This window comes from Lontra canadensis, unplaced genomic scaffold (genome assembly GCF_010015895.1).
Source record: "Lontra canadensis isolate GAN:19392208 unplaced genomic scaffold, GSC_riverotter_1.0 scaffold3, whole genome shotgun sequence".
Taxonomy (NCBI): domain Eukaryota; kingdom Metazoa; phylum Chordata; class Mammalia; order Carnivora; family Mustelidae; genus Lontra; species Lontra canadensis.
In genome coordinates this window covers 12,137,679-12,164,773 of record NW_022630997.1, presented here as the reverse complement: position 1 = coordinate 12,164,773, position 27,095 = coordinate 12,137,679, and the positions used below count along the sequence as shown (strand labels likewise).

The following is a 27,095-nucleotide window of genomic DNA, read 5'->3' as shown; positions in this document are numbered from 1 at the left end:
AGAGCTGGATGTGGAGCTGGATCCCGGGGCTCAATCCCAGGACCCCGGTGATCATGACCTGAGCCAAAGGCAGAGGCTTTAACCCACTGAGCCACCCAGGCACCCCCTTTCTGTTCTTTCTAAATCATTGTCACTCCATGGAATGGATGGATCATGGCATTTTATCACATAAAGCAGGTAAACCACTGTAGCATTTCAGGTACTCTAAGTTTATGATTCACAGATTTTAATCATCACAAAAAAGAAAGTTATCCTATTTTTAAAGTGGTAAGATTGGAAAAATGGTTCTTATTATTGAGATGTTCTTACTCTTTATTTGTTTACAAGTAGAAAAGAGTGTGGACAGCCAGGGTTTTTACTAATTCTAGGGCTGCCCTGGTTACTAGGGGAAGAGCCTGATTGCAGCTGACAACACAAATATGTTGGCCTAGGATGGGAAGCCGTGGCCAACGTGGCTATATGTGGCTATATAGGCTGTGTCTGCTTTGGGTTCCTCTCTTAGGCACCTTGTCTTCCTTGGTCACTGAATTACTCGGGAAGGCTAACTACTCATAGAAGGAACATTCTAGAAGAGCTAGTTTGTTCCCTGGACTAGTGATGCAGAAGCTATTCCAGGCACATAAATATTCTAACAAGTTTCTTCTTGTCACAGTATCGTCACAAAATTACTCTGTTCAGCACATGATGATGGCTTTGTAATTCAATTATTGGTAGAATTTGTCTTCTGGCATTTATCTGCCTTAAACTTCGGGCGCTCATGGAAAACCCTTTGCCATAAATTTCATAATGCTGCAGCAGGTTCTGTCCTCCACCTCAGGGCACATCTTGCCATGCCTGTGAAAACCTTGACAGCTTTCTCTAAATTATGGAATTGCTTTGTTTAGAGATGTTGATGTTTTAAGTGCCAGAGCCAAACAATAAAAAACAGTGGGACAGGTCCATTTCCTCTGGTTATTCTCTTCAGAGAAAGAGAGATTCTGACAAAGTTCCTTTCTAACCCAAAGGACTGTTTTCAGCCATTTATCTTAAAATTATGTAGAAGGGATTCCTGCAACTCATAGGAGGTCAGATGGGATAGCGTCAAAATTCTCTAAACATCCTGATAAAATTCTCAACACATTCACAGAAACATTGGGGCTGGCTGGGCATCTACATGGATTCACTAGTCTAAGAGTTGGTTTTAGGATCTTCCTCTGCCTCCTCTGCCTCTCCTTCCTACTTAGGCAACTGAACTGATTTCTGCATCTTTCTACCATTCTGTTTAGAACTTTCCATGCCATATCTTATCAGTTACCTACTAAGACAACCTCACCTAATTTTTGATCTGAAAAGAGGTATCTATGGTTACCTCATCCCCATATTCGTTTTCCAATTTTCATGTATTCAATAAATATTTATTGAGCACATATTTTGTCAATTCAAAAATGCTCACTTTTTTTTCCATTTTAACATTTCTTAAATCAGTATCTTACAATCATCGAAATGATAAAGTTTATCATTTTTTTGACAATACAGAAAGCAAAGGTGTATCTTCATTTGATGGGATTTCAGAGTTGATGGTGTATGATATGTGTCAGGCAGTGTTCCAAGTACTTCCCTGTACCATTTCTAAGGAATGTACTAGTACCATAGTCCCTTTCCTTAGAAGCCATTTCCCAGGAAGATCCCCCATCATAATTTAATATGAATATATATTTGTGTGTCTATCTTCTTTTTCCTTCTCCTCCTCCTACTTCTCCATGTTTTAACATGAGATGTGCTAACAGTGGCTGACCTTACATCTCACTGTTTTGGATTACAGAATATAAAAAGAGGAAGCTTGACTCAGGAAAGGAACATCACCCAAAAACCATATGACAGATGCAAATCTTTCTCATCTTTTGGGGAGGCATTTATCATGTTTGAAACTGTATGAGGGACAATCCCACCCTTGTAGGTTGAAGCGTAACTGTGTTTTTGTTTTCTTTGCAGATTATATATGGTTTTACAAGACATATTAGGTACTAAGTTTTCAAGGGGTTAGACTGCAATGACTTGGTCCTGGATCGCCTTGGCCAACCTACAGCTATCTTTCCCAGGGTGTCCAGATAGTTTCAGACTAGAACTGACCAAAGGAAATACACGTGAGATGTGGAAGACAGGAGGGGAGCAGCAGCCAGTTCATTCTGAAGGCTGTTTTGGTTCAAGGTGCAGAGAGGCGGTGATAAAATCCAGGTCTGACCTCTTGCTGTTCTGCCAGCTACTCTTCCATTTTGCCAGCCCTGTGCCCTCGAGCCACAGGCCAGATGTATGGCTACAAGCTCCCAGAGGGATATCTCAACTGCAGTCCCCCTCAGCAGCTGCAAACCCCGCGAGGGCAGGGACTGTGTTTCGAGTAGGTTCACAGCCAGGAGTTAGAGCTCAAAATTACTCACTCAACTGACATAAATTAAATGAACTAAGTAACAAGGGCTTTTAGGTAATTAAGAAGCTATAAAACTAAATGCTAAGTTGATTTATCCACTGTTCCAGATTCTGGGGCAACAGAAAAGCAAAATACATGTTTGCATTAAAAACCTATCAAGGGGTGCCTGGGTGGCTCAATCAGCTAAGCATACAACTCTTGATTTTGGCTCAGGCCATGAGCTCAGGGTTGCTGGATCAAGCTCTGTATTGGGCTCCACACTAAGCATGAAGCCTACTTGAGATTCTCTTTCCCTCTGCCCCTTCCCCCCCCTACCCCCCCCTTACCTGCCCCCCCCCTTTTTAAAAAAAAAAAAAAAATACTATTGAAAATATAAATTGTGGAACTGGATATCAAAATGAGATTGTCACATTCCTGAAACAAATGCCCAATTCTTCCTTCTTCCTCTTTTAAATGAGAGTTAATATCCACTCATGTATTACATGGGTCTGGCGTTTAACCTGAGTTCCCCTTTTAATCCTGACAAGTAGATAAGGAGGAGTGTACAATGATGCCTGATACACAGATGAAGACTGTAAGACTTAAAGAAGCTAATTAAATAGCTCATTGTCACACCCCTTGAAAATAGGATTTTAACAAAGTACTTCTGACTCCAGAGTGCTCCCTCTTAAACACTAAACACCATCTCTTCTTGGGTCGAAGCAACACAGAAAGGTGATGCATGACTGAATGAGCAAGAGAAACCACACACCCAGACACTGTATAAACCCACAGGCTCTTGAACTTGAAGGCTAAGTGAGGTCTGATCACTAGGGCATAAGTCAATTTCTTTTAATATTATTCTAAATTAGAAGCTGTAATGATGAGGATTTTCCCTGTATCTTTTGCATTCCTTTGCCACCATCCCCTGCACTCTGCTACCACAGTAGTTGTTAGCAGGGATCTAGAGAAGTGACTGGGTCCCAGCTGCTCGTAGACAGAGGGGCTGCAGCCCAGGGAGACAGGAAATCATCAAGATAAAGAGGACAGAGATCAATGGTGGCCACTTAGTGAATGAAGGCAATGAGAAAAGTGATGGGCTCACACGCGGTAGCAGGGCGAAATGAACTTAATTTGTAGGGAAAACTTGCTAATCACAGGGAGCGATCACAAAGTGGAGGACAAGTACAAGAGGATTAGAAAACTGCATTCACATGGAGATCATTAATGGGGGAAAAAAAGGATAAAGCATCAGGCCCCTCAAAGCTGATGAAAATTCTCTTGTCGAGCACTCACAGCCCAGGTACCAGAAATGCCCCCATGCGGCTCTTGGGATGTGATCCTAGGAATGACTTCCTGCCACCTCTCCCTACTCCTTACCCAAACCACAGACATGGTTCAGCTCACAAGATAGGGGGTTAGGAACCAGAAAAGACTGGGAGGCCGAAGGAACGTTTTAAGAGAAGAAACAATCAAGTCAATACTCCAAAGAAGGGGGGGTCAGAGGCTCTTCTCCTGAGCCCCATATTCTGAGTTGTGTAAAGGACCCGTCAGTTTGGGCAGTTTGGGTGAAAGTCACTTCGTCCCTCCTTACACAGATCTCACAGGACAGCCTGTGGGCTTCCCAAAGAGCCTACAGCATAGCATAGTGTTTTTTTACTGTTGTAGAATTCTTCCCCCCTTCAACTATACTTACATGGCTTAGGAGTCTAACTTTTCATGCTGGAAAGAAAGACAGGTCATCTATTAATGGCTCCCTGATTTAACAAATTAAGGCCATTCAAGATGTGTGTCAATCTGGATGTTTCTGTGGGTTTATGTGTGTGCATATACACGTGTGTATTCGAAGGATTTCAGTACTCTGTGTGTGTGTGCGCGCATGCATACACCAAGTCTCTACTGTTCCACTTACTGTCATACGTACGATAGAAACATGTTAAAGACAGGTCCTTAAGGAACTATCTATTAGCAGGAGAGGAAATGAGGAAATAAAAAGATGGATGTGCAGAACATACTAAGTGCTAAGTTACTTAATAATGATTATGATAATATGTCAACTTTTAATTCTCGCAGTGAGCCTTGGAAGAAGGAAACTGAAGCTCAGGCAGGTGAAGCAGTTTCTCAGGACTGCTCAGTTAGTGACTAGCGAGGCTGGGGTCTGAAGCTGGACGGCTGCCTCCAAGCCTGTGCTCCTCCCACCCATCACATACACAGACCCGCAGTCCAGCACATGTTAGGACGTGCTGCATTTTATTTGTGACATAAGCACATTTAAATTCAAAGAAAGAGATTCTTCTTGCCTAGAAAAACAAGAAGCATGAATTGAAAAAGTCTCCAAGGGTAAAGGTGGGAATCCGTACAAGGCCATTAAGACCCACTACTGTGGTCCTAATGATGACAAGGATCCTCATCCATTATCTTTGTAGTCAAAGACCAAAACTGTCCTAACACATAGTAAGTGCTAAAATTTAACTCTGCTAAACCAAACCAAACCAACCAACCAAACAAACAAAAAGAACCACCATCACCAACAACAATAAAACACAAAAAACAAAAAAGCAAACAAACAAACAAAAAACATGAGAACAGCTTATTCCCAGGTAGGGGTATCTATAAAATCATAGAGATAAAAGGTATAGAATGGTCTATAGACTAATCATTGCTTAGAATTATTTACCTGGCCTTAAAAATATATATATTTACCTGGCTTTTTGGGGAATTTAGCCCAAAGAATTCAGAGTATGGGGCAGGGGAGGTTAAAAAAAAAAAAAAAGGCATTCAAATACAGGTTGGCAAGAATCTAGTTATGCTTTTATTCTTTTTTGATTTATGTTGTAAGGAACGGAGAACAAGGCAAATGCTTGATCAGGGAAATGTTTGCAAGATTCCTCAGGGAGTAGTAGGATATGAGGAGAAGAGGGCTTTTTCACTGTCCCTAATAAACCAGGGTAATGCTAAGAAGAACAGAAGAGGAAGTGGGCAGGTGTAACTTCATGGAGGTAGAAACGATGGGGATTGGAAACACAACATTTAAGAGAACAGAGTTGAATACGGCTCAAGTGTTAAGGGTGGGACACAGGATGTAGAGAAATACAAAAGCCTATAAAGAAAAATCTGATTCTGATTAGTTGAGATGTTCCACTCCCAGCTCAGCATACATTTAAAAGCTAGTAATGGTGTTTGTTAAGAGGGTCCCTGCAAACAAAGACCTGCTTCAGAGCTTTGGGTGAAGGATGAAGCAAGTTATCTTCCAAAAATAGCCATATTCCCTTTCTACTACATTACAGCTAATTTTCTAGTTATTTTGAGAGCATAGAGTTTTACATTTTTATTTTACTTCAGTAAATTTATTCTATTTATTTTTATATATCATTAGACTCCAGCCCTCTTCCATTTTGCAGGACATGGGGAAGGAAAAGTGCAGAGGATTCTGTGGTGGCCAATTCACACCACACCCTCTATGTCCTTTGGGTGTGAATGGCTTAGAAATCTTGGAGATGCCATGCTCCATGGCCAGCATATCCAAAGGAGGAAGAAGAAGGGTCATGCTGACCCCGTATATACAAAACAAACTATCAAACAACGAGGAAAAAAAAAAAACACCTTCAGACTGGCCCAGCAGCAATGTTCAAGAAGGACTCGAGGATGAGTGGTAGTGAAAGGAGTCAGAATCAGAGAAACTGTTCTAAGTCCTGAAGTTTTTCTGACATAGCAAGATAACACCAGCAAAAGTTTATGGATCTGCATCTTATGTCTGAGGTTAGGGGAGAGAACGGTGGATAGGGACAACAGGCCAGGTAGGTAGACAAATGGGACTTGAATGACTGGGCAGAGTGTCCAATGGGAGGGAGGCAGAAAGAAACACTTGCTAACAGAACAAGTTCTGAGTAAGAAGGGGGCTCTGTGGGGAAGGATCCTCAGAAATGCTTCAAGGAAAGCTGGTGCTCAAGCCAGGCTTCACTGGTCCCCAGCACAGTGCGGCTTGCGAAGGTATACAGGAGGGGACAGAGTGTGCTTAAACTACACAGACTGCTGAGCTGGTCATAGCTGGGTTGAAATTCCATCAACGTAACTAATGAACACATAACCTTAGTCAAGATTATTTAACCTCTCCAGAGTTTTATTTTCTTATTTATCTTCTTATTTATTTCTCATCTTAAAATGGGAATGAAAACACCAGCAATGGGCACCACTTATTGATGTTTTCCTATTAATCTTCTCCTTTCCCTTGGGGAAAGTTCCCAAGTCTTTCCTAGGCCAGCACCATTCCTTACTTTGTGTCCATGTGGTTTACAGGAATTGGTTCTACGCTAAAGTCTAGATGTGAGCATGTTACCTCATCAAGGTCTGTGAGACTTCATCCCAGGAGTTCTGCGGGAGCACCAAGCAAGGAGGTATTTTCTTTTCCACTGGAGTGAATTTGGAAAAATATTTGCTGCTAGAAATTACCAGGAAGGAAGAGCCTGCCAGAGAGTAAAGGTAACACTGAGGAGGGTAGAGCTGACATATCAAGGTCTGATGAACTTAATGAGTCTCTGAATCAAGCAGAGTCTGGATAAAGTTGGACCTTTTGACTTTCTAGATCCATGAGGCAATCTCACTTAAAACAAACAAACAAACAAACAAAAAAACTTTTTCTTAAAATACATTGCATTTTTCTGTCACATATCTTGAAAAAGTTTTGATGACTTAATTACTTTAGATCATTTTGAAGATTGATTGCAACAGTGTGTGCACAGCACTTAGCATAGGGCTTGGCACACAGTAAGTGCTCAGTTAATGGGACTTGTCAAAGATATGGAATGGGGAGTCATTCACATGGACTGGCACTGAATCACAGCAATGAATGACAATATGTATCCATGCTCAGAAGCACTGAGTATGGACTACCAAGTACTCCTGTACCTCTCTGCTGCAAAACACAGCTGTCGCGTGCCCCCAAGGGACCGAACTAAAACAGGGCTGGCATTCTAGAATACGAAGGCTCATTGTTGAGTCAACTCTTAATTTTCTGTGTGTGAATTAGTCACAGAAAATATGTAATCACCATTCAGCCGTCCCTGATTCCAGCCAGCCCCCTATGTGTCAGAACAACATAATCAATAAGGTAAGTCTGAACCTATTTTTAATTAAGTGAAACAGCTCTAAGATCGCCTTGTCTTTTGCATAGATAATAGATTGCTGAGTAGTGTATAATGAACACTGCCTCCCCTTGCCTTGTTAAAAGTTGAAACAGTTCACAACAAGGCCACATTCAGCAACGTCAAATAGTGAATTTGGCTCTTGGCAGGACCCTCCCTTATTCAAGTATTTTGGATACCACTGATCATTCAACTCTATGCCCTCTTGTTCAAAGTCAAAGCAGCACCTTGGCTCTTCTCTATTGAACTGTTAAACTAACAGTTATTATTGGGGGGTGCAAGTCAGAAAAAAAAAATTAAATATAGGTCTGCTTTTTACTACTGCAAGCAAGGGCCATGGGCCCAGACAGACCGAGTTTCAAAACTTGGCTCTATTATATACCATGTGTGTTACATTGGATAAAATGCATCACTTTTCTATTTCATCAAAATGAGGATAAGAGGAGAGTCAAGATGGCGGGGAAGTAGGAGGAGGCGCCGTTTCAACCTGTACCCTAAAGTGAGCTGATTACTTACCAAAGAACTCCAATCACCATGAAATCAGCCTGAGATCAGAATTATACACGTCTGGATCTCTACAGGGGCAGAAGACGCCAGTGGGCAGGTAAGGCGGAATGGGAACGCCGGACTGATATTGGAAGATAAACAAAAGGGGGAGGGAGCCATCAGAGGCGACCCATTGGAAAGTAATACCCCAATACGAGAGTGCCCTGTGTCTGGGGACCAGCATTAACTTGGAGTCTGGTTGAAAGCACTCAAAAAGAGCAAAGGATCACAGGGGGAAATTGTGGGAACCGGGGCGATAGGGACAGGGGCTTAAGTCCCCGGACCCAGGACAGCCACCCCTGGCACTGAACTAGAGAGAGTGTGGTGGAGAAACCAGGTCTTGGTCCCTGAGCCGCCAGCATGCATGAGAATGCATGGGGTCCGGCTCCCGTGAGGGGCTGGGAGCCTCGCCAAATGGCAGAACGCCGCACCGTGCTATCAGAGCCTGAGACGTGCGCGCCCCTCACCCTCCTCTGAGAGAGGTGCGCGAAGGTACCAGCCCGGCGCTCTTAGACCCGGAAAGACCAGGCACTCCCAGCCCGGGCCAGCGGGAAAATCTCAGTGTGCGATCGCTGCTTGGAACCTCTCTGGCGGTCTGGAGCTGCCCAGACAGCCCCGCTGCCGTGGTTTTGCGAACAAGCAGGAGTTCCTGCGTCCCCAGGGACCGCAACTCGGAACCTACTCTGCCAGCAGCCGAGGGGGAACTTATGTGCTCTGCAGCACCCACAGGAGATCAGACTGAGGCTTCTCTCTGAGAGGGAGGTTGGGGTGGAGTTTGCTTTCCTTTAAACCTCCAAAAACCATCAAAAGCTGTCAAAGTGAGAGAAAACAAATGAACAAACATAAAAACCTCAAGAGAACAAAAGCCTGAAAAACCGGTTTCCTCAGAGCCCACCCCCTTGAGGGGGGCGGGAGGACTTAACTCAGGGAACATCATTGACTGAAAACCCAAGTGGCAGGCTCCTCCCCCAGAAAACCAACCAGGAAAACAGGGGAAAAAAAAAAAAAAAAAAAAGACAAGAGAACAACCACCACTACTTCATAGATACAACTTTTATTTTTAACTCGGTCCCACTATTCTGGTTCTTTTTTTTTTTTCAATATAGATAATTTTTTAACCTATTTACCATCACAGTGAGATGTCCAGTACATCAAATTCCATAATAACCTTTTTTTATCTTTATTTTTTTATTTTTTATTTTTTTATAAACATACAATGTATTTTTATCCCCAGGGGTACAGGTCCATAATAACCTTTTAACCTGAACGTTTTGATACATATACCCCTGTTTTCTTTTGCTTTTCTATTTTTTTTAATTTTTTTCTAAATCTTATTTTAGTTTAGTTTATTCTTTTTTTATTTTTATTTTCTAATATTCATATAGAGTTAAACTTCAAGGTAATCCCCTTTCCCCAATCAATGTTACCCCTATAGGTAAACCAATTTTTAATCCCCCTTTATCTTAGGAAAGTTGAGTCCTTTAACAAAGATATCAAGATACATCCAGGAAGAATCAAAATAACCTTCCTGGCACAAACTGAGAATTTATAACCACTCTCCCATCTTTTTCTTCCACCAGTGTTTCTGTGTATTTGTGTTTGTCCTGATAGTATATAAATCTTATACTTGGGGTTCTTTTTGACGAGGCTCTTCCTTTTTTTGCTTTTATATATATATATATTTTTTTTTCTCTTGTCATATACTTTTATCAGTCTTTTTGTTTGTCTGTTTTTGTATACTTCATAAATCTTACCTTGGGGCCCATTTGGGCTGAGACTTCACTTTTATATTACCTTTTTTCCTGTCTCTCTCTCTTTTTTTTTCCTTTTTTCTCTCGTTTGGGTGGGGAATCCTGATTGCTCAGAAGCATTCCAGGGTGCACCTTGACTGCACCACGGTCAATACATCCAGCTACATCCATTCAACCATCTCTCACCAAAATGACTAGGAGGAGGAATGCCCAACAGAAGAAAAATACAGAGGATGGGCCTTCTGCAACAGAGCTAACAGCTATCGACATAGACAATATGTCGGAAAGGGAATTCAAGCTAACAATTATCTAGGCAATAGCTAGGTTGGAGAAAGCCATGGATGACCAAACGGAATTGATTAGGGCAGAACTGAAAGCCACCAGTGATGATGTTTCACAATGTTAGGGCAGAACTGAAAGTCACCAGGGATGATGTTCAAAATGCTCTCAATGAGTTCCAATCTAATCTAAATTCTCTAAAAGCTAGGGTAACTGAGACAGAAGATAGAATTAGTGATCTAGAGGACAAACAGAGAGAAGGGATCAGGAGGAAGCCTGGAACAAACAGCTTAGAAGCCACGAAAACAGAATCAGGGAAATAAATGATGCCATGAAACGTTCCAACATCAGAATTATTGGAATCCCTGAAGGGGAGGAGAAAGAAAGAAGTCTAGAAGATATAGTGGAACAAGTTGTCCATGAAAATTTTCCCAATCTCACGAATGGAACCAGCGTTCATGTACTAGAGGCAGAACGGTCTCCCCCCAAGATTATAGATTCTCGAAAGTCCTCGAGACACTTAATAATAAGAATGAAGAATTATAATTGTAGGCAGACCCTCTTGAAAGCAGCTAGGACAAAGAAGCTCCTTACATACAGAGGAAAGCCCATCAGAATAACGTCAGACCCGTCCACAGAGAACTGGCAAGCCAGAAAGGGCTGGCAAGATATATTCAGGGCACTAAATGAGAATAACATGCAGCCAAGAATACTTTATCCAGCAAGACTGACATTCAAAATGGATGGAGAGATAAAGAGTTTCCAAAACCGGCAAGGCTTAAAAGACTATGCAACCACTAAGCCGACACTGCAGGAAATATTAAGGGGGGTTCTATAAAAGAGGAAAAATCCTAAAAATATCATTGAACAAAAATATAGAGACAATCTACAGGAAGAAAGACTTCAAAGGTAACATGATGTCAATAAAAACATATCTATCAATAATCACTCTCAATGTGAATGGCCTAAATGTGCTCATAAAATGACACAGGGTTGCAGATTGGATAAAACGATAGGACCCATCCATATGTTGTTTACAAGAGACCCATTTTGAACCTAAAGATATACCCAGACTGAAAGTGAAGGGATGGAGAAGCATCTTTCATGCCAATGGGCCTCAAAAGAAGGCCAGGGTAGCGAGTCTCATATCAGAGAAATTAGATTTTAAACTAAAGACTGTAGTCAGAGATACAGAAGGACACTACATAATTCTTAAAGAGACTATCCACCAAGATGATCTAACAATTGTAAATATCTACGCTCCCAATATAGAAGCAGCCAGTTATATAAGAAAACTATTAATCAAGATAAAGAGTCATATTGATATGAATACATTAATAGTAGGAGATCTTAACATGCCTCTCTCAGTAATAGATCATCGAAGCAGAAAATCAATAAAGAAACAAGAGCATTGAATGACACATTGGATCAGATGGACCTCATAGATATATACAGAACATTCCACCCTAAAACAACAGAATACTCATTCTTCTCAAGTGCACATGGAACCTTCTCCAGAATAGACCATGTACTGGGTCACAACTCAGGACTCAACCGATACCAAAAGACTGACATTATTCCCTGCATATTCTCAGATCACAATGCTTTGAAACTTGAGCTCAATCACAAGGAGAAGTTCAGAAGGAACTCAAACACCTGGAAGCTAAAGACCACCTTGCTTAAGAATGCTTGGATCAACCAGGAGATCAAAGAAGAACTTAAACAATTCATGAAAAACAATGAGAATGAAGACACTTTGGTCCAAAACCTATGGGATACAGCAAAGGCGGTCCTAAGGGGGAAATACATAGCCATCCAAGCCTCCCTCAAAAAAAAATTGAAAAATCCAGAACACAGCAGCTGTCTCTACACCTTAAAGAACTGGAGATTCAACAACAAATCAAACCAACTCCACACATAAGAAGGGAAATAATAAAGATTAGAGCAGAGATCAATGAGGTAGAAACCAGAGATACAGTAGAACGTATAAATGAAACTAGAAGCTGGTTTTTTGAAAGAATCAATAAGATCGATAAACTATTGGCCACACTAATCCAAAAGAAAAGAGAGAAAGCCCAAATTAATAAAATTATGAATGAAAACGGAGAGATCACAACTAACACCAAGGAAGTAGAAACGATCATCAGAAGTTATTATCAACAGTTATATGCCAATAAGCTAAGCAACCTAGATGAAATGGATGCATTCCTGGAAAACTATAGACTCCCAAAATTGAACCAGGAAGAAATTAACAACCTGAATAGACCAATATCTAGTAATGAGATTGAAGCTGTGATCAAAAACCTCCCAAAAAACAAGAGCCCAGGACCTGACGGATTCCCTGGGGAATTCTACCAAACTTTCAAAGAAGAAATAACACCTATTTAGCTGTTTCAAAAAAAATTGAAGCAGAAGGAAAACTTCCAGACTCTTTCTATGAAGCCAGCATTACCCTGATCCCCAAACCAGGCAAAGACCCTACCAAAAAGGAAAATTTCAGACCAATATCACTGATGAATATGGATGCTAAGATTCTCAACAAGATCCTAGCAAACAGGATCCAACAGCACATTAAAAAGATTATCCACCATGACCAGGTGGGATTCATCCCTGGGTTACAAGGATGGTTCAACATTCGCAAATCAATCATTGTGATAGAACAAATCAGTAAGAGAAGAGAGAAGAACCATGTGTTCCTCTCAATTGGATGCAGAAAAAGCGCTTGACAAAATCCAGCAACCGTTCCTGATTAAAAAGCTTCAAAGTATAGGGATAGAGGGAACATTCCTGAACTTCATAAAATCTATCTATGAAAGACCCACAGCAAATATCATCCTCAATGGGAAAAAGCTCACAGCCTTCCCGTTGAGATCAGGAACACGACAAGGATGCCCACTCTCACCACTCTTGTTCAACATAGTATTAGAAGTCCTACCAACAGCAATCAGACAACAAAGAGAAATAAAAGGTATCCAAATTGGCAATGAAGAAGTCAAACTCTCTCTCTTCACAGATGACATGATTCTTTATATGGAAAACCCAAAAGACTCCACCCCCAAACTACTAGAACTCATACAGCAATTCAGTAACGTGGCAGGATACAAAGTCAATGTACAGAAATCAGTGGCTTTCTTATACACTAACAATGAAAACACAGAAAGGGAAATTAGAGAATCGATTCCATTTATTATAGCACCCAGAACCATAAGATACCTGGGAATAAACCGAACCAAAGAGGTAAAGGATCTGTACTCGAGGAACTACAGAACACTCATGAAAGAAACTGAAGAAGACACAAAAAGATAGAAGACCATTCTATGCTCTTGGATCAGAAGAATAAACATTGTCAAAATGTCTATACTGCCTAGAGCAATCTATACTTTTAATGCCGTTCCCATCAAAATTCCACCAGTATTTTTCAAAGAGCTGGAGCAAATAATCCTAAAATTTGTATGGAATCAGAGGAGACCCTGAATTGCTAAGGAAATGTTGAAAAACAAAAATAAAACTGGCGGCATCATGTTACCTGATTTCAAGCTTTACTACAAAGCTGTGATCACCAAGACAGCATGGTAGTGGCATAAAAACAGACACATAGACCAGTGGAACAGAGTAAAGAGCCCAGATATGGACCCTCAACTCTATGGTCAAATAATCTTCGACAAAACAGGAAAAAATATCCAGTGGAAAAAAGACAGTCTCTTCAATAAATGGTGCTGGGAAAACTGGACAGCTATATACAGAAGAATGAAACTCGACCATTCCCTTACACCGTACACAAATATAAACTCGAAATGGATAAAAGACCTCAATGTGATACAGGAATCCATCAGAATCCTAGAGGAGAACACAGGCAGTAACCTCTTCAAAATCACCCATGGCAACTTCTTTCAAGATATGTCTCCAAAGGCAAAGGAAACAAAAGTGAAAATGAACTTTTGGGACTTCATCAAGATCAAAAGCTTTTGCACTGCAAAGGAAACAATCAACAAAACAAAGAGGCAACCCACGGAATGGGAGAAGATATTTGCAAATGACAGTACAGACAAAAGGTTGATATCTAGGATCTATAAAGAACTCCTCAAACTCAACACACACAAAACAGATAATCATATCAAAAAAAATGGGCAGAAGATATGAACAGACACTTCTCCAATGAAGACATACAAATGGCTACCAGACACATGAAAAAATGTTCATCATCACTAGCTATCAGGGAGATTCAAATTAAAACCACATTGAGATACCACCTTACACCAGTTAGAATGGCCAAAATTAGCAAGATAGGAAACAATATGTGTTGGAGAGGATGTGGAGAAAGGGGAACCCTCTTACACTGTTGGTGGGAATGCAAGTTGGTGTAGCCACTTTGGAGAACAGTGTGGAGATTCCTCAAGAAATTAAAAATAGAGCTTCCCTATGACCCTGCCATTGCACTACTGGGTATTTACCCCAAAGATACAGATGTAGTGAAAAGAAGGGTCATCTGTACCCCAATGTTTATAGCAGCAATGGGCACAGTCATCAAACTGTGGAAAGAACCAAGATGCCCTTCAATGGATGAATGGATAAGGAAGATGTGGTCCATATACACTATGGAGTATTATGCCTCCATCAGAAAGGATGAATACCCAACTTTTGTAGTAACATGGACGGGACTGGAAGAGATTATGCTGAGTGAAATAAGTCAAGCAGAGAGTGTCAATTATCATATGGTTTCACTTATTTGTGGAGCATAACAAATAACATGGAGGATACAGGGAGATGGAAAGGAGAAGGGAGTTGAGGGAAAAAAAAAAGAAGAGAGTTGAGGGAAATTGGAAGGGGAGGTGAACCATGAGAGATTATGGACTCTGAAAATCAACCTGAGGGTTTTGAAGGGGTGGGGGGTGGGAGGTTGGGGGAACCAGGTGGTGGGTACTAGGGAGGGCATGGATTGCATGGAGCACTGGGTGTGGTGTAAAAACAATGAATACTGTTACGCTGAAAAGAAATAAAAAAAAAAAAATCAGGATAAGAATCCCTACCTCACAATTTTGTTATAAGGATCAAATGACACAATTTATCATGTGCCCAGACCTTTCTAGTAACTTAATAGAAATCCCCATTTTGGGACTTTATCTTGCAGACACTCAGTTCTCCCACCTGTATTTTTTCCCTAATGAAAATCTATTCTCCCTTTTGGTGATGACAAAATCCTGTTTTTCTCTTTTTTTAGCAATCTTCTCTCCCCTAACCTTGAACCATGCAGTTGGGCTGGGACCCAACCCCACCTCCTATTTCAGGTCCCTGACCTACATGAGTAATGTACCACCTTCTATAGCTTTGACTATATTTCCCTGGAAATATAAGTAAATAGCAGGCTGGTTTTATGGGGTTTCTAAACTGTTAGAAAGTAGACTGAAGCTGATAATGTCCATCATTGCCACAAATGAGAAAACCAACCTGAGAATGAAGCCAACGGTGGGGTAAACAAAACTAATAAGTGTAGAAGTTCAGCTACTATGAAGAATATTATTACTATTAGTCCGTGGGCACTTAATACAATTCTTAGGTGATAGGCATGTAACTAACCAGTTCATGAGAAACATATCATTTAATGAAGTAGGTAGTAATTATCTTCACAGAGAAAAAAGAAAACCAAGACACACAGGAATAAGTTCCCCGTGACCCCTTACTGAGTAAATGGCAAAGTTGGGACCCACATCTCAGTATCTCTGAGCCCTTTAATCTGCAGCTGTACCCTCAGTGTGATTGATTTCTGACATAATAAAGAACAAGACTGCTATCACAGTTAGTTAAATAAAAAGGACACCTACTCTATTAAGGGCAATATTGTACTAAGACACGTTTTATAAGCTGCTATATATCCATGTAAATCTGTTTTAAAAACAATAGGAGCTCCTTGGAGGAAAGTTCATATTTATGTTAGTTATGGGAGTATGAACAGCAACTACTGTGATTACCTAAGAATAAGCTCTTATGTTCCAGAATTATTTTCCAATTGCCATCAACTACTTTTAGAGGTGCCACTGCTACTGCTACCCAAAATAGGGATTTCTCAAGTGGACCAGGTGATGAGAAAAAGACGACATGAACTCATCTTCCTTTTTCTCTGTGGGAAATGCTATGTTATTACCCAGAGGCATTTACACTAGAAAATTTATCACTAGCAAAGTTGCCCTCAGTCCTTTCCATACCCCCACAGCCGGGCTCCAAGCAAAAATGATTAAAGGGGGCCTCTTTTAATTAAGCTTGCTGAGTAATCCTAGATAGCCCCAGAGTTCCCGTGCAATTTGAAGCAATTGGTTTCCAGGAGTGAGTCTAATAAATACTGCTTTGACTGACACCTCAGCTGCCAGCCCCAGGAAGCTGCTCAGTCAGAAAAACAGGCCATGTGGCCAGAGATCAAGAGATTTTCATCAACAGTCATGTGCACTGTGCAATTTACAAGGTCTCATGCCTTCTCTGGGAAAACCAACAGAGCTTAAAGAACCCATGGGGGCCATCTGCCAGGCCCAGTTGGGGAAATACTCATGCAAGCAGTGTGGCCAAAAGAGCCTCAGGTTTTCTCTCCTCATCTGTCTGAATGGGCTGGGATTCCAGAGCTCACAGTCCCCAGCCCAGAAAAAAAAAAAAAAAAAAAAGGCCAACAGGAAGAGGCAAGGAAGTCCACTGACTTAGCAGAGCATGAACCTTAGAGCCAAACTGCCTGCAACTGAATCCTGGCTCTGCTACTTTCTGGCTGTGTGACCTTGGCTAAATTAGTTAACCTCTCCATGCCATAAGTTTTCCATCTGTGAATGATGATAATGCAAGGCTCACTTTATTAAACTGTTAGGGGAATTAAACAGCTTAAATCTGAATATGCTTATCACAATGTTAGGGCCTGAATAGAGAAGATGTGTTTCTCTGTTCCCAAAGGTAGAAGGAGGGGCATTATTTGTTTTACTTAACAGACAGATTAATCAGAACTCATCCACAATCATTTTTATAAAGATAATGATTTTATGACATTTCATTATAAGGGCTTTGCTTATCAGGCTTTCAGATAAAAGACCCCCATTCAAAGAACAGATAAGAATGTATGCAATTAGAACCAGCCAAAGCAATGATAGGGTCTGTTCACCTCACAGGGCTGCATCTAGATAAGACCTTTAGTGTCCTGGAAAATATTGCGTACCATGTAACCATCCACACGGAAAATATTCCCTTCTCAGTTCTTTCTTCTTGCCTATCTTTTTGGTCAACATTTTTCTTCATTTCTACTGGTAGGAACACATGTCCATCCAGTCCTTTTGTGAATGGAAACTTTGCTGGGTCCACAGGTAGCTACTTCAAGTAACTTCAGATTCAGGACTTAAAGGACTGGTCCCTGTCAACTCCATTTCCAGGTTAAATTAGGTGGACGCCAGTAGTTTATTTTCGTCCTTCATTTTTTTATTTTTCTGAAGCCTTTCTTTGCTCATATGGCACCAGGTAAAGAGAATGAAAAACAAAAACGGAAACAGAAAACATGGACCCTCTTTCCAAAATGTGACCTTATACATTTTATATATAAAATTTTATATACGTATTTTATACTTTAGAGGCAAAACATACAGAGGTGCAAGGTGTCGTGTGTATAAGTGACAGGGTGAGTAAGAGAGGAGGAGAGGAAATGCTGACCAGAGAAGGGAGACTCCGTGATATCTAGAGCGGAATTCCTGGAGAAGGCCGAGGCCAATGTGGACCCCGAGAGCAAGCCTCCAGCCACTGGTGAGCCAGAGCAGCAGTGGGAAAGAGGGGAACAGCTTCTGTGCACCAAAATCCTTCTTTAGTTATAAACATCTCTTTCTGGTAGCAGAAAATTAGGTATCGTTCCATACAGAATTCTCTAGGTGTTATCTTCAGCCCATTGTTTGTAAATGACTTGTCCTTCACTTTTTCAGGCAGTTTCATAAGCATTTTTAAGAGATTCCTCTAATGCAGTTCTTCTGGCTTTCAGTTCCCACAGGGGTTTTTAGGGCAGGGTTTGAAAACAAGAAAGATGAAAATGCATTACTCTTAGAAGTGAGATAATTGGTGTTGGTGTGGGGATAGCAGGTGACTTTAAGTCCAAAGGCTGATAGAGGCAGTGTGATTTCAGGAGGAGTAAAGGGGAGACACCTTTCAGAGGTGCAGGGAGACTGTGGGCCCCTAAAAGGTCATGGTTCCAAGGATTCTGAATGATGTGGACATGAGATATTGAAACTCTTGTTTGAGCTAGTTCTTGCAGTACTGTTTATACCAGCAGACATCTACAAATAAGCTAAGCATCCTTTCCGTGGGCAGATTAGGTCAGGTAGGGTAGAGTCATATCTTTTGGCAGGGGTTAGATTGTAAATTCAAAAGCAACTGATAGGTAAAGTCAAAATTACCTCTGGTTTAAATGGGGTGGGGGGCGGGTATGGGCACAAGTGGTAAAGAAAAGGAAGAGTATTATTTTCTCTGCTTCCTTCTTTCTTTTGCTGCTTCTCTGTTGTTCTCCCCGCTTGTGGACACAGCAGGCAGGCAGCCCTCAGCAATATCCTGCACTATCCTCCGAAACATCTTGCAATATCCTCTCCAATATCCTGGTCTTCACCAGGAACTGAATCTGCCAGCACCTTGACCTTGGATTTCCTGGCCTCAAGAACCATGAGAAATAAATGTGTTGTTTAAGCTAACGACTCGATGGGTGTTGTGTTACAGCAGGCAGGCCACGCTAAGGAGATATACATGTTTGGTAACTCATAGAACATCTACGGTAGGAGAAATAAGAAACTAAGAATTCGGGTTGTGCCCATATGATGAGGAGACCCAGGAGATGTGAAATCGGGAATGGGAGGAAGATCCACCCTTAGACTAAAAACCCATTTCTGAACATGTAACATACATGTGTATAATGTTTTCAGTAATGAAAACCAGTATTAAAATGTTTTAAGTGCCTAGTTCACAAGTCCCATCAAAATATAACAAAACAGCTGTTACAAAGCCCTTGTCCTTCACTAATCTCAACGATCTATTTGGGGCTCATTGAGTCATCTGAGGCACAGCTTTAACATTCCCTTGAAACGCTGACTCTTCCAGTCTCACATCCTGCCCTACGGGGATGTAGGCGTATCTCATGTGAGAGATCTGGGTGAGAAGAAGATTCTAGCGCTCATTTACTAGATAATCCCTTAATGGGCTACAACATAAAATGAGACTTACCAGTAGAACCTGTTAGGTACGACCCCCTCCTGGATAAGCTGCCACCTTCTCCCAAATTCAGCAGAGCTGTACAACTGTAGAGAAGAGAAATTATTTCGCACCTTGACCCCAGTACATTAAATACATAATATTAGTTCGCTGGATCAATACTAATAGCAACCACCACCCCACAGTAGTACCTACTGTTTACTGAGCACCTGCCATGTGCCAGGTGAATGAGCCACATCCCATCTCTACTCCTCACATACATTCTGCAAGGCCGGTGTTATATCGCCACCTTAGAACTGAGAAAGCTGAAGTTCAGGAAGATTACATCATTTGTTGGAGATCACATGCCCCCCAAACATGAGAATGAGTGGGGATTCATGACCATTCTACCTGGTGACAGTCAGCCGTACCACTTGACCTAGCCTATACAGATCACTGCATGGATTACAAAGAAGGGCAAAATCCGATACGTGGCTCTTGACAACCAGGCAGTATCGCCTCCACAAGACTCCGAAGTCAGTCAGGGGTGCTTCACGGGCATGTGCAGAGTCAGCTGAGGCCCGAATGAATGCCAGCATTCAAACGGACAGAAATGGGGCAGGCGTGACACAAGGAGAAACGTGGGTCAGGGTGGTGAGGTATATAAGGGCAGATACAAATAAGCCTGGCTTAGCTAAGTAAGAGTCGATGGGAATGTGGAGGGCAGCCGGGAAAACGGCTTTGAGTGGCAAGTCGGGGAGACTGGAACCGACCCCGTGGCCCAGGGGAGCTAGCGCTGGTCTCTTCCACAATAGCCGGAGAACCTGTAAGCTATTCCGGCAGCCCACGCGAACGACACTTTCACTGGGACCCAAAGGCTTCCCAGGCATTATTTCATTTAATCCATGTGCCATCCCTGTGATGGTATCGGAAGTTATTTTACAGATGGCTCCACAGCTGGTAAGAGTTCAAGGCCACGTGCTATACTGCTTCAGCATCTCCAAGGCAAGGCAAAGCAGCAGTGCTCATGAGCCAGGGTCTAAAGCTCCACATGCTCCACCCCCACCAAACACAATTCTTCTCCTACTTCCTGCTCCGTATCTTGGCTCACTCCACACCTCTGCTCTTCTCCAATAATCTCTACAGCTCCATGGAAGCGTCCTTTGATGGCAGCCTGGAGACACCTGTTGCTCCCGGCATTCTGGTTCCCATGGACGACTGGCTACTGATTTGGTAAATATCATTTGGAATACCTCCTTTCTACTATGTGCCTGGTCTGTAACCTACTGACACCCCAATCTTCCACCACTGCATTCGCCAAATCACAGTGAATAGATAATGAGTCATACAATCCTGGGTACCATGACTGCCCAGCCTTGTCCCCTCCAGCGCCAGCTCAGTTGAAGGGTCAAATGACTCACCAAGTGACTCACCCAGGTTGCAGATGCACTGAGTGAGTCCAAGGGACAGGTCAGCTCGAGTGACTATATACCAACCCTTGGAAGAGCGTCATATGATGTTGTGTCCATTGGATCAAAATTCATTTTAAAGCCTCCCACTGCCCCCAAGGAAACTGAAATATGTGATTACTAAGCAAGCAGCTCCATTGGCTCTGACTACACAGTATTCGGGCATCCAGGCATGGAGAATCTGTGGCTTCTTTTTTCAAGTCTTACTATTTTTTCTCTGCTCCATCATGACTGGGGACATTTTATGCTTGATTCCTTTTCAGGGTGCAAAGGAGAGATGGGAAGGCAGCTCCCCTCACAGAGATAACAAGGGATGGGACAACACATTCCCTCTTAATTCTGAACCCAAGCGGTCAGAGTATGCATGTCCTGTTTCTGGTTCACCAGCATGTCCCAAACACTTGGCATCGGAGCACACAGACTTGCAGAACAACAGCAAGCACCTGCGTCTGGGAGGATCTGCCTCTCCCTCTCCCCTTGCTCTATCTTTTTTTTAAGCCCATAGCTGCACTTCTTCCCATGGTTTAAAGACAAATGAATGGGAAATCATCAGAGAAGCAGAAAAACCATGGGAAACTACAGGAACTAGGGGTGCGTGGGTGGCTCTGTTCTGGGGCATCTGCCTTTGGCTTAGGTCATGATCCCAGGGTCCAGGGATCGAGCCCCACTTCGGGCTCCCTGCTCAGCTGGAAGCCTGTGTCTCCCTCTCCCACGCACTCTGCTTGTGTTCCTTCTCTTGCTGTGTCTCTCTCAGTCAAATAAGTAAATGAAATCTTAAAAAGAAAAAAAAAAAAGAAAGAAACTATAGGAAGTATAGGAAACAAACTGAGAATTGCTAGAAGGGAGGTTAAGTGGGGGGGTGGGGTAACTGGGTGATGGGCATTAAGGAGGACACATGATGTGATGAGCACTGGGTGTTATATGCAACTCGTGAATTACCGAGCTTTACATCTGAAACTAATTATGTACTCTATGTTGGCTAATTGAATTTAAATAAAAAAAAGAAAAAACAAAGAGAAGAGAGTTCACACTGTTGTGTGTGCGCATGTCTATATATAAATGTATGTTAATATTTCTATTATTATAAAAGATCTATGCAAATGTAACAGAATCAGGATGGCTTGAAATCATGACAATTCTATGCATGAGGCCGGACTCACATATACCCTGAAAATCAAATATTAACTCTGAGGGCTCATACGGTGACACCAAGGGTTTGCCATCCCTGCCTCCCACACAGAATTTGTCTTTGTGAGGAATTACCGGGTGCCGGCATCCGTGTGTGTTTTTTCCTCTATGTCTTTTTTAATTGATCCCCCAGGCTTGGATTCAGAATCTGTGGACCAGTCAGGTATGTCCCATGATATTTGTTTTTATCCTCTTCAAGGAGCTGCTTTGTTATTTGTGAGCACCCAGAGGCCCCTCAAGCAGTAGGTGTCCCAGACAATCCAATAAACCAAGTCTTTCTCATTCAGCTCAGTGACATTTTCCCCCCCCGTTTTCTCTCTCGAGAGGAATCCTTTAGTGCTGTTGGACTCCCCATCTCATGTTCTCGTTCACACCTGAGCAGACTTCCTGTGCTGTTTCTCCACTGATGCTCCCCACTCTGGCTGAGGTGGTTTTAAGACCTGCCTAACCCCAATTCCTGTCTTCTTTTTAGGCTCAGACCAAAATAGGCCTTTTCTATGAACCTTCTCCTGCACTCTAAAATTCCCGGTGGCCTCATTTCCATGGCTCCACAGATGGTATCAAGCTACAGGCCACAGATTTATATTTAATTTTCTTAATAACCTTCCAAGAGAGCCATCTATGAATGCAAGGCAGAAATTCCTTCCTTTCTAGAAGTCATTCTAAAATATCGGAGACCCCTCTCTGCCCCTTCGATGAGACTACGAAGTTTATAGGTGTTGGGAATCCTTTCCTTCTAGAAAATATCTAACACATAGTAGTTGGGCAAGGGGGAGAAAAGTGTCAATTTGTACCATGCGAATTCCCTAATGATGAATCTATCTTGTAAACTATCCAGGCTTCCCAGTGGGTGGGCAAAGGTAACTTATCAGGGGAATAGATCTTATTTCCATGGAACCCCAGTAGAGGCTTATACCTAAAAAACAAACAAATGAACAAACCAGAACTATAAATATCAGTATATTGCAATTTACCCTTAGCCAAAGCTGCTCTGCATATTCTATCTACAACTTCCAATATTTCCCCCCATTGTCCAGCCTGGTATCATACCTAAAGGAGACAACAACTCACAGCCATTCAAATTAATGTGTTAATTAAACCTGCAGAGTCTGACAGCCAAGTTCTCTTCCACAAAGAAGAGAAAAGGATCAAAGCCTTTTACCCAATGACACTGTCTCAGCTGCCAGTGGAAGGCTTTTCTTGCAAAATAAGTCAACGTCCTTTAATAAAATTCATAGTGTTGGCGGCACCTAAATAAGATTTATTTCCCTCTGTCTGGCTCTGGCTCTAAGGTTTCTTTTGACTGTCAGAACACAGAACTGAGAACTATCATTACTATCTGTCACATCAGAGAAAGCAAAGCAGCTTTCTCCAGCAACGCTGAAGAGAGAGAGAGAGAGAGAGAAAGAAAGTGGGTGAGAGAGAGAGAGAGAGAGAGAGATCAGAGAGAGGAAGACAGAATATATGAATTAGTTTTAGGAAGGCAAGAGCCATCAGCTAACCTCTATCATAAACCCCAAAACACCATTCTTGCAGGGTTTTTGGTTTTGTTTTGGTTGTGCTAACTCTGGTACAAAGAACCGGGGAAATTTTTTTTGAAGGAGTTGAAATTTTAGAAAGGGAACAGGGAAAGGATTCCGGTTGACTAAGAATGCAAGGCAGAAAGTCCTTCCTGTCTCAAATCATCCTAAACTATCCGAGACTGCTTCCCTGCCTCCGTAAATAGAACTTAATGAGCACAAACCCAATGCTTGCCTAAGCTCAAGATCTACTGTCAGCCTCAGGGCCTGACCCTCCACGCTGCCATTATGCTGGTGCAGGGCTGTCAGTACTCCTCCCTCCTGCCACGCTCCTCTCCTGAATGATGTCTCTCTTCCTCCTCCTCTTCCTCCCTCCCTCTTTCTTTACTAATGTGTTTTGTTTTGTTTTTTTCTTTTTTAGACATCCCTCACATTGACTTGTTTTCTTGCCACCTGCCTTTGTCTGCTGTAAGAAGAGTGCAGGTAAAAATGCAATTAATTGCGAAGGATGCAATGGCCAGGGTTAGTTCCGTGAGGAGCTTTTCACCAGTTGTTCAGCCATCTCTGGTGCCATCCACAGCAGGCTGCCAGCTGCAAGCTGGATTAGAGGCACAGGCTTGGAGGGAGGATAAAGAGGGACGCCACAGGCAGAAAAATAGCTTGGGGGGCAAGGTGGGAAACGATGAGATTCACTGGCATAGGTCAGCATTCCTGATCTAGAGCAGACCAACATGGGGCAAGAGAAGGGGGAGTATGAGAGGAGCTGTTGCCAACGTTTTCCATCTTTTTCCATTTTCCATCTTCTTTTCATTCACGTGGAGGTGGAAGCCCTAGCAGAGTTGCATCTTTCTTTGAAGAGAAATGCAACTTTCTTGTCTGATGCAAAAGCGTATACCCATCACTGCCCCCTTCTTCTCAATATTTCTTCTTCTCAATATTTCTAAGTCATATCAACGTAGTCCCTCTTTTCAAGGCAGACAGGTACACATTAGGGATTTTCTTCTGTGACTAGGAAATTGGTGCAAGAACACAATTTGGTAAAAAGGAGGAGTAAGAACATGTTTTAAATCTTTGGTTGATGGAACTGAATGCTTTTCCCACGAAGCTCCTCATGGAGACTTTCCCAGGCAGGAGGTAGGTCCCTGGGTCTCCCCCACACAGACTCCTTAAGAGGCTTCCATGATGGCAGAACACTTCTTGCCGTGGGCTCTTTTCAAGGCTGCCTGCTCACTCCCTTTTGCTTCTCTGCCCTTAACATTGAAGAGGCAGGAGGCCTGCAAATTGCACTTCCTGAGAAGGCTGGCAGAAAACCCTGCCAGTTTTATTTTACTTGCCTCATCCTTATACTGCCCTGGGGATGGCCTGGGTACAAAGCACTCATCTACCTCATGATTCTCCAGTTCTCACTGCTGTTACTGAATTCTTTTTAGGAAGAAAGAGATGGTACCTTGGGGACCTCAGATGAATTCCTAAAGCCAGGCCTAAGGCACAGCAAACATCAAGCTCTTTCCTCCATCAGCTTCAGCAGGAAGAGCATCCATCCACAGAAATCTATGGTCTTCAGAAATATGTTCTAATGCCCTTGTTCTACCACACAGGAGAAGGTCTGAACTCACTCTACAGGAAAAACACATCCTGTGGTACCCAAAATAATTTGATAAAACTTCACTAAGTGCTAGCCTGAGTCTTCTTCCTGTCTGGTGGGTTCAGGGATAGAAGGTGAGAGAACCGTGATGGCCATCACAGACCAGCTCTCCCATCCCCAACAGACGAAAATTCCTCAAAGAAAAGACTAGCTCATCAGGGAGTATCCAGACAACCTAGAATAACAATGTGTAACATGTTGTTCAGAGTACTATGGTAGCCTATGTAGGAGAGAAAAAGGTGGGCGTCTGTCAGAGCTTTCAAGGTGGGCCTGGAGTACAGTTAACATAACTGTGGACAAAAAGTATTCCAGAATGAATGGGTCATTCTGAGCAAATAAACAGAGCAGCAAAGCTGGGGTGGTGTTTTGTTCTTCTTTTGGGAACTACAGGAGACCCAGCTTGACTGGTTGCCTGCAGAAAAGTAAAATGGGAGCAGGGACTGTAAATAGAGCCTGGCTGTAGGCTGGACACATGCAATCCTAGTGAAACTCGTGGGGACCTCGACAAGGTCAAAGGACAAGAGCATCGAGGCTAGATATTCGGCCTTTGCTGATGAAAAGTGAGCAGGAACGATGACACATCGCTGGCTCCATCCATCTCTCCTGTGGCTGGATTTATCAAATCTGTCACTGGCCATTCCCTAGCTGTCACTGAAGTCTGTCACAAGCCCCACAGTTGGGTTTGGCACTTTGAGGCAGGCTTGGGGGATTAGACATACGGAACTGAGGCTGTCTGAGAAGGAAGGGTCAATATGTGACCGAGGGCCACACACACAAAAAAATGTAAGCTGGAATCTGGTCCTTAAAGATTACCTAATGTAGCTGGAGAAATAAATACAAGATACATAAAATAATTGGAAGCTCACATCGGGTTTATGTTACAAATCCCTCAATATCAATAAGTAGCCCTCACTAGCCATAGGATCCCACCATTATTTAAGTGCACAGATGAGAGAGCTCAACAGTTGTGAAACACAACAGGAATGTCACTGGAACTGTGCCTCCGAAAGACAGAAGCCTCAGGATGGTGAGGACAGAAGGGAGGAGAGACAGCCCAGCTGGAAGGTGCCACACCATAGCAGGAAGAGACACCATTAAAAAATATAAAGAAACAAAACAAAATTTAAAAAGAAAAAGAAAAATATCTGACCAGAAGTGGGTCACTTCTGAACGCCCCCATCACTCCTCCTGGGCGGGGGGGCAATTTCACATGCAGAATCCACCCTATCACAACGAGGGGGGCGCGCAGGGTGACTAAGAGCCAGTCATAGTGCTTTCCCGCTGGCTCACGGGCTCCTCCTGCCCCTCACTTCCTCTCCCTTGGGATCTTCAAACAACAGTCCTCCCCGCTGCTGTGAAATGAGCTCCGGAAATGGGGGCCGCAGCATCTGTCAGAGGGAACGGTTCTCACGGTAGGTGGGATGGGAAAGAGAAAAATTCAGAAAAATAGGAAAAACAACAGCAATTAAAGAAAATTTAAAAATCACACTGGTTTTTTCTAGGGAGGCAAAGGGTTTTGGTGTTTGGTGTTTGGTTTTTAGATCGAAGGTGCAGGGAGGACGGAGTGGGAAGACATTCAAACGCAGGCTATACTATGGCTCTAGCAATCGCCTGACAGGCCACGTTAGGAAATTTTCTTAATTCCATAGAGCCTCAGGTTCCCCAAATGCTAAATGGGCACAATAACATCTCTAATGTTTGCTCTAAGAATGAAGTTCAGCACTTGATGTGAAAGGCCTTACAGAACGCCGGCTACAGAGTGAAAGGTCAATGCTAGTTCTCTCTCTCGCTCGCTCGCTCTCGCTCATTTCTGCTACAGATTATTGCCAGCAGCCTTCACTGATTGTCCTCAGACCCCAAGGAAGGGAGGAATGACAGGGAGAAGCATATGAGACTGCCTTTTCTTCCAGACATCCTAAAAGTAAGGAAGGGTCCTAGACAAGGCTTCCAGTTCCCAGCCTTTGAGGCTGAACATTTTTTTTTATCGTGGTCT

The 27,095-nt window shown here is 42.6% G+C and overlaps 1 protein-coding gene across 4 annotated transcripts in view; it reads right to left on the bottom strand.

Annotated features, from left to right (window-relative positions):
* Window positions 1–27,095, bottom strand: part of SORCS1 (sortilin related VPS10 domain containing receptor 1) — a 497,774-nt gene that overhangs the window by 147,962 nt on the left and 322,717 nt on the right. For all 4 annotated transcript variants that reach the window (XM_032880513.1, XM_032880527.1, XM_032880538.1 and 1 more), the window contains exon 5: window positions 19,314–19,387. In XM_032880513.1, the coding sequence (XP_032736404.1) occupies window positions 19,314–19,387 (74 nt within the window). The remainder of the gene's footprint in view (window positions 1–19,313; window positions 19,388–27,095) is intronic.